The 14,144-nt window shown below is 40.6% G+C and overlaps 1 protein-coding gene across 1 annotated transcript in view; it reads right to left on the reverse strand.

Moving 5' to 3' along the window:
• Window positions 1-6,569: 6,569 nt before the first annotated feature.
• DOCK8 (dedicator of cytokinesis 8) overlaps window positions 6,570-14,144 on the reverse strand; it is a gene marked incomplete at its 5' end in the record, with an annotated part of 53,794 nt that continues 46,219 nt past the window's right edge. The window contains 9 exon segments of the mRNA XM_088539841.1: window positions 6,570-6,823; window positions 7,434-7,601; window positions 8,494-8,600; window positions 9,739-9,882; window positions 10,505-10,741; window positions 11,139-11,228; window positions 11,756-11,890; window positions 12,714-12,845; window positions 13,741-13,884. Of these exon segments, the coding sequence (XP_088395967.1) occupies window positions 6,712-6,823; window positions 7,434-7,601; window positions 8,494-8,600; window positions 9,739-9,882; window positions 10,505-10,741; window positions 11,139-11,228; window positions 11,756-11,890; window positions 12,714-12,845; window positions 13,741-13,884 (1,269 nt within the window).

Below are 14,144 nucleotides of genomic sequence, written 5' to 3' on the forward strand. Positions count from 1 at the left end.
TATGCAGATAGACTTATTCATTTTGTAAAAACGAGAACTTGGTCTCGGTGTGGATGGTGATTCAGGACCATTTTTAAAACATAATGTGGATTCCCCCCTTTCCGAACTCAGTACCTCAGCATTTGTACCCGCTCTGTGGGCTGCTCAGTGAGGAGATGATTTTATTGTCATGGAGCTGGTGAGCCAAGCTGAAGCAGAAGCTCTCAGACTTCCCAGCCCCTCACAGGGACCTGAAGGGTCAAGAAGCACCAAAGCTTCCAACAACCACCCTGGTTTTCCCTTCCACACCAGGAGCATCCCATTAAAGGAGTGGTATGTTGAGATGCCTTATAGCCAATTCCAGCACGCTGCAACATGCCAGACATTTTGTCTTTACTTGGAAGCACTGCCAGTGAATCCTCTGCTGTAAACTCCTAATGACACAGGATTCACCTTGGCCAGCCTCCGGCCTCTGACAGTGGCTAAAAGCAGATGCCTGAGGAAGACAATAACAAAAAGTACTAAAGGTCATTTCCATCACTGCTCTCCTGGGAAGCTGCAGTCCTAAGCTGAGCCTCATCATCACGATTTAGGTAAGTCTTGATGTGCCATTCTTCTACGGATTTGTCCATGTGCTTTTTGAACCTGTTTATATTTTGGGGGACGCAAACCATGCTGTGGAAAGGGGTGCCAGAGTTTGGTCTCCAGACTTTTGTTCTAGTGCCCCTCTGCTGGGATTAAACTTGCCATCCCACCACTTCTGTAATTCTAATACTGTATGGATGATCATTCCGTATTCACAATCCCTGCACAATTCCCAAGGAACTTCCGCTTTGTCTTCCCGAAGACTCCTGTTTCCAGGATAGCACTTTAATTTAGGCTGTGTAAGCGGCAGTCATGTTTGGCCCACAGAGCCAGTGCACCGATCCCAGGACACCTGGATTCTGCACTGGAATTCCCAGTTATGGAGTCAAGTCTGCCTCCTTCAAAGGAGCCATGGGAATGCACAGTCTGACCCTTTTTTGCTGCTTTTGCTGCTTTTTGCTACTTTTCTTCAGCTCCTGAAGGAACCTAGCCAAAGTGAGGCAGAATCTTTTACCATAATAATCCCAGTGTTTTCCTTACTCTAATATTATCGTTTTTATATTTTCAAGCTTGTGCAGTTACTTTTTGCCTGACATCTTCCATTTTTGTGCAGCAGCTCCCAGTTTGGCGTGGAGTGTCCCATGCAGCCCGGAAAGTGAGATGTGTTCAGCACTTTAACCTGCCCTTAATTCCATCCCCATTGTGCCACTGCCTTTGTTCCGCGCAGCGCGTTAGGTTTTTAATCTTTTGCTCTCTGATCACTTATTTATTTCTTTATGGATGGATTTCTCTCACTCAGCTGCAGCCTTTGTCCTGGGCTGCCACAGGCCTTGGGGGCAACTGGGTTTCTCTGCAGCCTGAGCTGAATATCACTTTTTACGTAGCCATGGAGGACTGCTTTTATTCTCCTTAGCCTGCCGGGGCTGTAACAATTTCACTCGTCTCCTGAATTTAATCAGTGCTTCAAGACTGTTATATACGCTGGTCTCTCTGAGATCTTTCAGACCCTGCTGGTTTAATGGTATTCTTCCAACATTAAAAGTCATCAGCGTGAAGTTAAGAATGAGGATGGCATTGCTCCAGGATGCTGAGAAATCTAAGAAATCTACCTTTGAGGTAGCTTAATGTCTCTCTTTCTGTGTCTCTCTCTCTCTTTTTTTTTTCCTTTTATTATCAGCTGGGAAAAAACTTCACCCCAGAGACTTAGCTTTGAGTCCAGGATTTTACGCCTTAAACCAGCCATTTTTACACCTTTCCCGACACCTGAAAAGAGGTTGTTAATTCTTTTTGAAGCTGATCTGAAACAAAGAAAAAGACATAAAGACATTCTGTGTGCTTGCTCCCTTTCTTCATTGTTTATATATAAAGTCCTCAAAACATTTGTTTGCTTTGGGGTTTTAAGATAGCTTTCTTGCACTTGTAAGTCTTAGATGTATCAGCACTGCTAAGTTTGCTTTCTCTGTTTTTTCCTGGGGATCCCTTCTTGGAGCTGAGAAATTCATGTAGGCATTCAGTTTTGAAAAGCCATAAATAGCCAACCCTTTAAATAGGAGATCCTCCCTTTCAGGTGCTTTGCAGGTGTTTGTTAAACAAAGCAAAACATAATCCTCCTGCAATCTACGCAAAATCCCTTCCCCTTCAGTTATTAGAGCTTCATTTTCTTTGTAAATAGGAATTCAGTGATCCTACTAGGCTTCCAGTTATTTGTTTAGCATTATCTCATGAATTCAGGCAAACAGGCAAAAAACTAATTCCTGTAAAAAAGGTAGCTTAAAAAAATTTCCTTTCATGACTGTTTCCACTGCGAAGGAAATGACTAGTGTGTCTGTGTAGCAATCAGCAACCAATCCCTAGTTGTGTCCTGGCTATGATTGCACAGGCCTTTGAAGTTCATTTAAATTGAAGTAGAGAAAAAATATAGAATTCATCTTCGTATTTTTCCCTAAAAGCTTTATTGTTGTTGTTGCTTTTTGTTGTTGTTGTTTCGGGGAGTGCAGAGTAGTAGCTTGCTTAAGGCATGCAACCAGTCAAAACAAAATGTTACAAGTTTCAGGGCTTTCTGCAATAATTTTCTAGAACTGATATAAAGGGGCTTTGTGGGGGAGGTGTTTTGATCAGCTACATACCTAAATTTGATTTTTTTTTTCAGAATTTCCTTTACTGAGCAACGACATAATTTGCAAAAAAAAAAAAAAAAAGGTGAGTTTAGCTTTTTAACTCTTGAACACTTCGAAAATACTCATTATTTCAATAAAGTCTGAGTAGTTGTTGAAGACTATTCATGTCACAATGTTTTTTTAGTGCCAGATTTTGCTGCCTTTCCCAGCGCTTATCAAGCTCTACTGTGGGTATGTATTGCCTTTATTTGTGCAATCAAATAGTACTTTTTCCACCTGGGCCCCTTTTCCTTTCTGTGCACTGATTAGACCGCAGCATTCCCGAAGCAGGAACACCTTATCAAGACCTGTTGATTATTTTTTAATCGCTCCACTTAATCAGTTTAAAAGATGGTTAAAGCATGGACAGCTGAGCTACTGCAAAAGTCACCCAACTCCCAGATGCAGCACCAATTGCAATACTTGGTGAACACTCTTTAGCTGTCTTTGCCTTCTGAAAGGAAGTGGCCCTGTGGTGCAGGTGGGCACAGCTGATCATTAATGTGCTTCATTTTCATAGCAAGCATTGCCTGAGAGGTTGTAACAGCTTGCAGATTCCCGTCTGGCTTTATTACAAGTTATCTGCTGTGCTTTAATCTCCCTTCCTGAAATATTTGAGAGGCTGATACTCTGAATGGCCCAAGGGAGAGAAAAAAAAAAAGAGGAGAAAACAGGAGCTAAAAGGTTTGCTTTTGTTTTTCAAAGTATTCAGACAAGTGCAAAACCACATAAAAGCATTCAACATCCAGAGACAGAGGTTGTAAGATCTGCCCCCGTTATTTTTAAGTGACAAAACCATGTTTCTCTTCACCTGTCACGAGTGTGGCTGTAGCTACTCACCATCATGCCTGTTTGGTCCAATGCCCGTTGAAGCATCTGAAGTGTGAATTTCCACACAGCACAAAATGTGTGCAGAGCTGCTCGTGTTGGCCTGGAAATGCCCAGCCACATAAAATCCAGCACTAACCAAAAACGCTCACCTTGACAGCTCAAAGGAGCCCAGAACATCCTCACAGGTTATCTCTGTACTTCCACATGGATCAATACAGAGTACCCTTGGTCTTCTCACAACCGTCATGGACCCCCTGTGCGTGCACCTTCTGCAAGTGCTGACAGGAGTGTGCATGCATGTTCACCCGATCTGGATTGAGTGCGTCCTCCTGGGTGATGGGGCTCCATGCAGGCTGATGACCTGCAGTCATGGAGGGGAGCTACTGGAAAGAGGCCAGCACAGGACTGGGGAGGGCCCTGGAGCAGCTCTCCTGTGAGGAGAGGTGGAGAGCGCTGGGGCTGCTCAGCCTGAGCAGAGCAGACTGAGAGGGATCTTGTCAGTGTGTGCAAACACCCTCAGGGAGAGTGACAAGAGGCTGGACCAGGCTCTTGTCAGTGGTGGCCAGCAACAGGACAAGAGGCAACGGGCGCAAACTGAACCCAAGGCTGTTCGGCCTCAACATGAGGAAAAACCTCTCGACCATGAGCACTGGGGAGGTTGTCCAGAGGGTGTGGGGTCTCCTTCTCTGGAGATCTTCCAAACCCATCGGAACCTGATGTTGTACAAGGTGCTGATCCTGCTTGTGCAGGAGGTTGGATCAGATCATTTCCAGAGGTCTCTTCCCACATCAATCACTCTATGATTCTGTGATTCTGATTCTATCTCTTAAATACCACGGTGATAAAGACAAGATTTTATCCAAAAACAAACCTAACCCTTCTAGATCCATGATTTACTGCTGAACGACTCTACACAGAAACTCCTGATGATTATTTGTTTCCTATTGGATTCTACTGAGACACAAGGAATGACACATGGTACTGCTGAACTTCCTCTGAAACAGTCACTTTATTGCAAATTATCGCAAAAACTGGGAATTTACATTTCAGGTAGCTCAATTCAACAGAAATATACAAACCATGATTCATCTGTGAAAAAGACAACTTGTGCTATCAACTGAGGGCTGGGCTTGGCATCTGAGGGATTGGTCTGCTCATAAAACCTGAGCGAAGGGTATTTTAGCATGTAGATTTTCTGGAGTATTGTTTCAATTCAAGGAGACCAAATTGCACAGGCCGTAACAATATGAAGCAGTTCTTTTTAGCTAGCATATTAGCAATATTAAGCAATATTAGCACACCTGCAGGCTTTTTTTTTTTTTTTTGTCTTTTCTTATTGTCTGTTTACCTGAGGTTTCTGTTATTTAGCTGTGAAGGATAAGCATCTCATAAACAACAAAGCCAGATTATTGTGTCAATGGATGACAATATTCTTCTGACCTTCTCCCAGAACATAACAGCATTATGAAAAACAATACATAAAAGGCCAGGTTTTGATAGGCACAGATTTAACAGCAGCAGGACTTCTGGAAATTAATAATCTTTTTAACTTAATTCTGTTGCAAAGCAGCTTTATGAAGAAAAGCCACTCCCATGAGTCATCCAGTGGACTTGAATGCTTTCACTGCAAAATCATACAGCACTTATTCCTGATTATTGCATTTAAGAAAAGTGTCATTGAGAAGGGAAATATTTTATTATACTCCAAGAGCTGTTTTTAATACAGTTGTATAAGTATAGAATTTATTTAACCTGTTCAATATCTTATCTTGTTTTAATCATCTTTGTGGAACTTCCACAAAACACTTAGAAAATCTATCTTGGTTGTCAACAAAAGTGCTGGGAAAACTCCTATTGCCAAATGGTAAGGCTGCAAATGGCCACAAAAATCAGAATGTTTCCATTAAAAGCACCAGGTTCCATCTTTCTTCTGCTTACAAAGAGGCCATGCATTTAAAAATTACAATTTCACAGTAATTTCCTATAACAATGTACAAATGAGACAGTTTCACTGTTGCATTTAACTTTATTATCATTATTATTTTTGCCAAATGGGGTGTTTATGTTAGTTATCACTGAATCATCACTTCCTAACCCTGAAAAGCTGGAGGGAAGAAAGCACCATGGAGGGACCTTTTCGCAGAACTTTGTTTCAAAACATAAATATTATGTAGGTGGTGTGGTCACAACAAAAATTGTGGCTTTGTCATGACCTCACTGAATGACCTATGAAATATCAATATCCTCCTCTGTCTGTCTGTCTGCCTCTTTCAACACCTTCATCTACAAAAAGGTATTAATGATACGTCCTTACTTTAGAAAAGTGTTGCAAATATGATTTAATAAAATGTTTGTTCAGGTCTCAGAAGACACCAAGCACTGACATTAAAATGATACACTAATTTCTCTTATGCTACACTAAAGCTTGAGTGAAGTGCTTTGTATGGCATGCTGTGTGCTGCTGTAGTAAGTCTTACATTAGTATCTATATAAAAGCATTGTATAATAACAGAATCACTTACAGCTTAGCTCCATCCTTCTAAACTATTGACTGATAGTTCTGTTAAACATAGCACTTATTATTTAGAAATCCAACAGCATGTCAAGTAGCCTTTGCAAAAGAAAAAGGAAAAAAAAAGCTTAAGACTATTCTCCAAAATGAAAGACTGTAGCTGAGAAAACTGCTCTTTCCTAGAGCTTCACATCAGCAAAGACTGAGCTGGGGCCTAAGTCCCTGCCCATGAAGACAAGAGTTAAGTGTGTGATTAACTTGCAGAGCATGCTCCAGTGCCAAGAGGACAATGTGTAAATGCTGTCACGGAAAAGGAAGATAAATAGACACCGTTCGTTAATTTCCATTATTATTTGGCATACTACTTGGATTCACATGATAATTCAGCCAAAACTAACAAAGTTCTGTTTGATAGTGGTGACCCAGCTGATCACTTCAATGACCTGGCCCTTATCATTATGCAGCTATTTTAGAGTAAATGAAAAAGCAGCTATAAAATACTCCTTTCCCAAGCCCTCACGAGACACAGTTGATATGGACTTATCCCCAGTTTTGGAAGATTCTATATACATATTTTTTGCATGCTGGCCAGAAAGTGCATATGCCGTCTCGTGGCGATCCCCAGTTTCACGGATGTCGAACGCCCCATCATTTTTGGCCTGCAGCCTGAAGCTCTTCGTTGGTTGAAGCAGACAGTCCTCAGGTGCTCTGTGAAGTCAGGGCCTCACATTTTCTAAAACTTTGGTTACGAAAAGAGTCCCTGCAATGAAAGGGATCCCTAAATACTCAAAACAAACAAATTGCAAGAAATATCTGCCTTCTGGAAAGGAGCAGCTGGCAGGTCACTGATGGAAAATGGTATGTGTTATGTTAGCGTATTCCTTCTTCCACTCCCACCCCACTAGACACAGTGGTTTGGTGAATAAATGCATGTTTAAGTAAAAACCATAGTCTTCTGTCTCAGTCAGAGGACTAAAACAAATTTTGTTATCTGGAGGTGAAAGGGTTACTCTGACTTCTTGCTGGCTCACGTCAGAGTGCCATGCATTCAAAATAAACACATACATGTTCTGTTTCCATTCTGGATTCAAGAATGGCACAATGCTTACAATTTCTATTGGGGCAAAGGAGGTCTCTTCTATGGATGTATTGAAATGACACCAATACCCAACCTCATGATAGAGCATCTTCAGAAATACAGTTAATACTGTGTTCTGCTCCATGGGAAGTCAACAGGCTTTTCACCAAATATGAAGTTGGCATTACATATTTTTTTTATATAAATATGTATAGCAAAACCTCCTGGTAAAACCTTTTTTTTTTTTTTTTTTTGGGTGGAGATACAAGATATAGCCCTGCCCTAAGTGTACCTTGTACTGTGGACTTTCACTACAGGTTTGTACAGCTCTGGGATCTTCCTCTCAATCATGGGTCTAAGGCTCTCCTTTAGCTTCCCATAGTTCTTCCTGAGTTCTTGCTGATATTCCCGCTGGTCAGCAGCAATGAGGCGCTTGTTCTTCTCCACTGCTTCACCACACCTAGGTGACCACACCCCCCCTCCCCCACAAAGGAGGGGGAAAAAAAAAAAAGACATATATCACCTAATTCTGTTGAACTTGTTAACTTCCTATTAGACAATCTGAATGTCTCCTCTGGGCTAGGCATTCCTCTGATAACTTAGCAGGTGCAAAATGGTAATAAATAGTAGGAAACCTCTGTCTTTTCAAGGTACAGAAACCGAGGTGACACTTGTGAAATATTAGAAATGTGCAAAGAAGCTAATAAAAAAGAAACTTAATGACAGCAGAATACTGAGCTACTTTCCTACCGACTGTAAATGGATGCAGCTAAAAAAGCAGTCAGCAGGGAGTAACTGTATCCTTTGCATAATGTTCATATTTATTTAACCGAAACTTCAATAACTGTGCTTCCTTTGGACTAAAGAGTCTTAGTTGTTGGACTGTAGAGTGAAAGTCTCTTGCTATGGGAGTATTCCTGTCAAGATTTACAAGCATATCTCAAAGCAAAGACTGTATATCTCATACCAATGTGTCTGGTTGAAAGAGATGCGCAAATACTTTCTTACAAAACCACTATATAAAAATGTCATTTAATAAAATCAAGACGATCTGAAACGCTTAAATTCTGCCAAGTTTCAAGGATAAAAAAGGGAACAGCTTAATTTCTATGTAATTTGTTTGAAGTATTAAAAATCAGTTTGTTGGCTTTGTTCCCACTTGGGATGCAGACCCTACACACAAGCATCTGACCATGAAACAGATAGCAAGTCTGCACTGACTGTCTGAGGCTTGAGAGTCCAGGATTCGTGGATCCAGGATAGACTGCATAATTAATTCCACAGTCCTATTATTGTTGTATCATCACAGACATTATTGATGCAATTCAGCAACCCAATTTGGTTTTACTGACCTCATTATAAACTCTTTGAAGCACAACCTCAGTTTGTTGTGATGTCGATAAAGTTTGGGGTCCGCTGGAATTTCCGCCAGGAACACTTGGGCTACCTCTAGTGGTCCCTTATAGAAGTAACAGTAAGATGTTAGAAAAACACCTCTCCTGCTTATATTAAAGCAGACCACATGTTTAGCTAAGGTGCTTATTATTTCATAAGTAGAATTGTGGGGAAAGAAAAAAGAAAACAAAAACAAAACCACCATAACAGGGTGTTTTTTACTCATTTTCCCTCCTATTTTTTCTTTGACAAACAGATTTTTTTTTCCCCATCATATTTCATTCTCTCCATCTTATGTTTCTCCTCCAACTCTTGCAGAAAAGAGAAAAGATCATTTCTATCCAGGATAAAAAAAAAAAGCTCGAAAGCTCTGCTGCCAAATCTAGTTACCCCAGAGAAACCCAGCTCCTGAATGTGGAGATGCCCAACTGGTCAAAAGTTAGATAAGCCCATAACAGAAAGAGAACACTCCTTCTAAAATTTACAACAGTTATGTCACTTCAGTCTGGAGACTTCAGCTGATGAAGAACCTGGATAAACAGAGTTCATGGTGTTTCAGGAAGAAACTAAGCTCTGTGAGAATGCCGAGTTTTTCCTCTTACTTTTGTTTTCATTCTGGGTTTAGCTGAGTTATTGTCTTTGTTGTCAGGCATGTACGTGTTACTATATCTCAGCTTTTTCTCAGTTACATATTTATTTGTACAAATGCCTGTCCCAGCAGAAGAGAGTTCTCCAAGGGGTGGACATGAACATGGGACAGCTTTCTGTGGCAAACGAGTCAAGTTGTGACAATTTATATTATTCCTGGGCTATAATCCTAAACCCATACCTCAGCTAAGATCAGTGAGACTACCAGATCTACAGGCAGTGAGAAGTATTCAGTAGTTCTTGCATCAGCTATAGTAGCAGCATCACAGAAATAGAGTATCTCAGCATTTTAGCATTTCTGCTTTCAGTCAGGGCTTGGAAAGCATGCAGAAAGGCAAGAAACAAGGAGGATAAACCATCTATACTCCCAAATGTCAGGAAAGGAAGTCATATCCACTGGACTAAATATTGAGGGAGGAAGTTTTAAATGCACAGTGCAACTAAATATATCAGATTAGACAAACTTTTCCAGTGTGAGAGATGAGCAGCGAAAAGAAAGCACAGTGGGGTGACTGTGCAGAAACTCTGTCATCTGGCTGGTTTGGATTCCGTACCTGATTTACAGTGGCTCCAACTGACCCCTGCAAAACCATCTGGAGCATTTTGACATCCGGTGGCTCTTGGTTGGTGGCTGCAGTTAGTTCTTGTGTTTTTTTCTGCATATCTTCAATAGCAACTTCAATCGGGGTTAAAATAAACTAAACAAAACAGAGGAAGAGATGCCTCATTATCTGAATCACACACACAGTCAAGCTGTCCTAAAGCTGGCAACACCACCATTCACTGTGCCATGCCACAAGCTGGACTTGTGAAAATCGGGAAGAACATTCCATCAAGAAGTTATCCTGGTGGATGCTGAGTGTGATCCAAAACCACCTCTTTTCTTGTGCACCTACAGGATTTGAATCAGAATCTCAATTTGCCTGTGTTCATTATTCTAAGTTACTGACTTCTCGACTGAAATGGTTTTGCACTTCCTGCTGTTATAAAGCTTCCATGTCTCTTCACCGGTTCTGAATGTGATTTAGTTCTTTCACTGTTCTTTATCAGCTGCAAGTACAGCCATAAATACATCACCATGCATTTCCTGCAGAGCACTACAACTGGGAGATTAAAAGAAGGATATATATTCCCCATCCTCTTTTCTCCACAGAAAATACGCATCTTCTATTTGTCTACCCATCCTATGCCATTTCTATTTATGGATGCAACATGTCTGAGAAATTCAGCCTCCTCTTTTCTGCCAAGTATTGAATTTGAAAATCTTCCCATCTAGAGACAGCCCCTGATAACTGAGATCAGTCCTCAGAACCCAATTACCTCTTCTTTCTGGATGACATTGATCCTAGTTTTGATGTAGGGGAAAGCGTGCATAGTGGTTAGGATGGTGTTCCTCTTGTACTGCTCGCTCAGCTCTCCCCTAGGACGCCCATCCATGGTGAAAGGTGTAGTGTACATGAACCGGTTGAGGTTGAAATTCTTCTCAAAATAGGTTATCCTGTCTTTCATCTCATATTCATCAAAATAGGGCTCCACAAAAGTAATTTGTATGTATGCCTGGGAAGAGAGGGAAGAATCATTACAACACTTCACACTCAACAAGTGTAAAAGGAATGGCATATATGAAATATCCCTAAAATGGCTAAGCAAACAGCTGCAAATCCTTCTGGGCTCTGGCTTCTCTCCAGAGATGACAAAACCTACCTCTGGAGAAACAGAGTCCCAGGGTACGGCCTAGGCCTAAGACCAGTGCCCCAACAGGAACCAGGGATCAGAACTTTTGTTTTCCATACTCTGTGACTACTTATCAAACTAAACCTTTCACATGGGCTTGTGTGGGCATACAGATACAGCTGAGTTTTTCCTGGTGCCTTAGTGTTTAAGTGTAACAAAGGGTTTCCTCTCTTCCTTCCTCTCCTGTGATGAAGCCCTCAATTCTGCCAGCTTTCCATACCTTGTTGGGATCCAGCTTGCGTTTATCTACAGGAGCAGAGTCTTTTATCACTTCCACAGCATCCTCTCCAAAACACTGTCCATAAAATCCCTGGAAAAGTCACAGAACTGTCACATTGTGTTTTCATTACTCCTTAATACAGTGCTAATAGTCTATGTAATAACCTCTAGGACAAAGAAGTAACTATGGCAGTTTATGTGATCTATAGAGTAAGGATGCTTCTTCACGAACCACAGCTTCCAAAGGCAAGGTATGGTCCTGACAACGCTCAGGGTGAGTTGTTAAGTAAAAAGCAGAGCTACAGCTAAATATATGAAACGGTGCTATCTCAGATCCAAGAAAAAAAATATGGCCTGCTCTAATCAAATCATTTCACATTTACAGTCTTCCCCATAAAACACGTGCCTTCAAGATCCCGAGAACAGACCACGCTTTTCATTCTGCTGTAGAAAGTGCTCCGACAAAAGTGTATATACATATAAAGATAATAATCTATGTTTGCAAGTCAGTTCATGACTGATTTTTATATAGTAAGAGTACTATGAGCACTGTGTGGCTCTTTGGAAAGTATAACACAACACGGGAAATTATATTAATACATTATTTTTCTTCTTTACCTCTAATCTGTGAGAAATCTCAGGAAGTTTGGTAATTGCAGGCTCCTTGTAAACAAATTCTTGTTCATCTAAGTCTCCAAATTTGGATCCATAGAAACCAACACGGAAGTAAGTTCCAAACATTCGCTTTTGACCCTGATTGATAAGAAGGGAATTTACTGTATTAGTTATTCTTCCAAGTCATAATGATTTCAGTTATATGTCTTTTGCTTGTTTTCTCTTCCCCAATTAATATATAAGAAAGCCCTGTAATCTTTTACTTCCCCATATTTTGGAGACAAATCTTGTTCCATGTTGTATTTGTGCCGAGATATTAAAACCTCATTGAAAGATATTTATGAAGATATTTAAGAAGAAAAACTTAGCAGTGAAATGGTCATTTTGATGAAATTTGAGGTTAAGATTTAATATGATCATGAAATTATTTTTACAGACCAAAATAATGTATTTTTGTTATTATTTTAATTCCACTGTATACATTTCCACAAAATTTGAATTTTGCAACTGTGCAAAAATAAATAAATTGATTGAGTTTATGGAGAAGGAGAAATAAAGAAGCAATATGAGGGCTGAGAAGGCAGGCTTTTTCTTTCTTCCAATTTTTAAATTAAAAATACCAGGTAATTGATAAGACTGTTTAAACAGATGTAGCCAATCATGTATGCTCTTAGTTTGATTTTGACATTTTCAGTTGTGCTCCTTTCTGTAACTCAAATAACATTCATCTCTCTCTTTTTTTTTTTCCTTGTAAGGAGGACATAGCTTTCTCCTGACAGTGCATGTTTAACTGATTCATTAGCTTTCTTTACACTGCAGACTACCCTTCGCCGGTAGGTCAAAAGAAGTAGAAGCTTAGATTAGAAAAAGCAAATGAATCTATTTCGCATGTACAGTTTTATAATCACCAGTCAGGAACAAACAGTGCAATGTGCCTTGCTAGCAGGGCCTTTCCTTGTACCTTATTAATAATGCTGTCAAAAGCCTTCTGTAGCTTGCTGTGAGTCAAGGTAAGCTTCCTGAAGTCCCGATGTGCTTCCAGGATGGGGATGACAATTTTGTAAACCTCATTCACGGTTTCATACAAACCTCCCTTGTAGAAGAAGATAAAGAAGAACAGAAATTAGTATTCATACACTACAAAAAGAAAGTAGGTCTCCATTAATCATGTGACTGAAAAGGGGCTTTCAAGCGCTCTTTTTTAAAAACAGCTTTCTACAAACAGTAATAATAAGTGGGTAGTTCTGAGCAGCAAATCACAAACTGGACCTACTTTGGATCCCAAGTATGTTGGGTTGTCAACACCAAACTCATGTGTGAACAATTTAATACTGTCATGCATATGGTTTCTAGACAGAGGCCAGAAGAGAGAAAACTCAGATGAGAGGAAGGGAATGTCTTTGCTCAACATGGATGACGTTACCAAAAGCCATTAATCTAGACCTGCATCTGGACAATAAGAACGCAAATGATTTCTTTAGATGCTCTTTAGTACTATGGTAGTGCAATGAGCTGCTCAGAGTACTAGTATCTTGACTTTCCACACAGTGAATGTAGATTATGAGGCCAACAGCTGTACTCTGAAAGCCCAGGAGTAATTCTTTCATGTTTCATAAAATGCATAGCTTAAGCAAGATCTTTCTAAAAAGTTCCATCTCATGGTAAACAAAACAAAACAAAAACAACAACAACAAAAAAACCAAAACAAACCAAAACAACAATAAAAGCAGAAAACAGGAGGCTTAGCTCATGCTTGGAACCCCCACTTCTCTGTACGGGTTAGCAGCTTCAGAGGCCTGCAGTGCCCACAGAGAAGGGGCTGAACTAGACAACCCATCTGGTTGCAGCAGGACTGGGTCAGCTGGGAGACACATCTCTGGTTCAATGGGGAGCTCTGCGAACCCCGCTGGAAACAAGCTATGGATGTGAGCCAGGTTGCTCCTGACACAGCTCCCTGCTATCTGCCAATGCCTTTGGCTCTCACTCACCGTGCTGAAGAGCTCTGCTGCTTGTTCTAGTAGCCCGACCAGGCCGCTCTCTGAGAAGTACCTCCCAGAGCAAATGCCATCTTCATCTGGAGACAAAACATCATCCGAAACAGCAGACTCCTCCAGCACATTGGATGAAATGTTCTGAAATAAATCAAAGCAGACAAATCAGAAACATAGACCAGCAGGCTACAGTAAAAACCCAGGCAGATGCAGTTGCAGCATATCTACATGACAGGAGGGAGAATGAAATCGTGGAAGTGCTGCCAGAGGACACACAACTAAATTCCATCTAGAAGTTAATACAACGTTGTAAATCTTCACAGATGGCAGATCAGTTATGTTATAAGAATCTTAAACTTCCTTTCTCGCTTCACTTTCAAAAGACAAATTCCTGGAGGTCA

Source organism: Tinamus guttatus, unplaced genomic scaffold, assembly GCF_059628265.1.
Source record: "Tinamus guttatus ecotype Peru unplaced genomic scaffold, ASM5962826v1 Tinamus_guttatus_pri_ptg000050l, whole genome shotgun sequence".
Lineage (NCBI taxonomy): Eukaryota > Metazoa > Chordata > Aves > Tinamiformes > Tinamidae > Tinamus > Tinamus guttatus.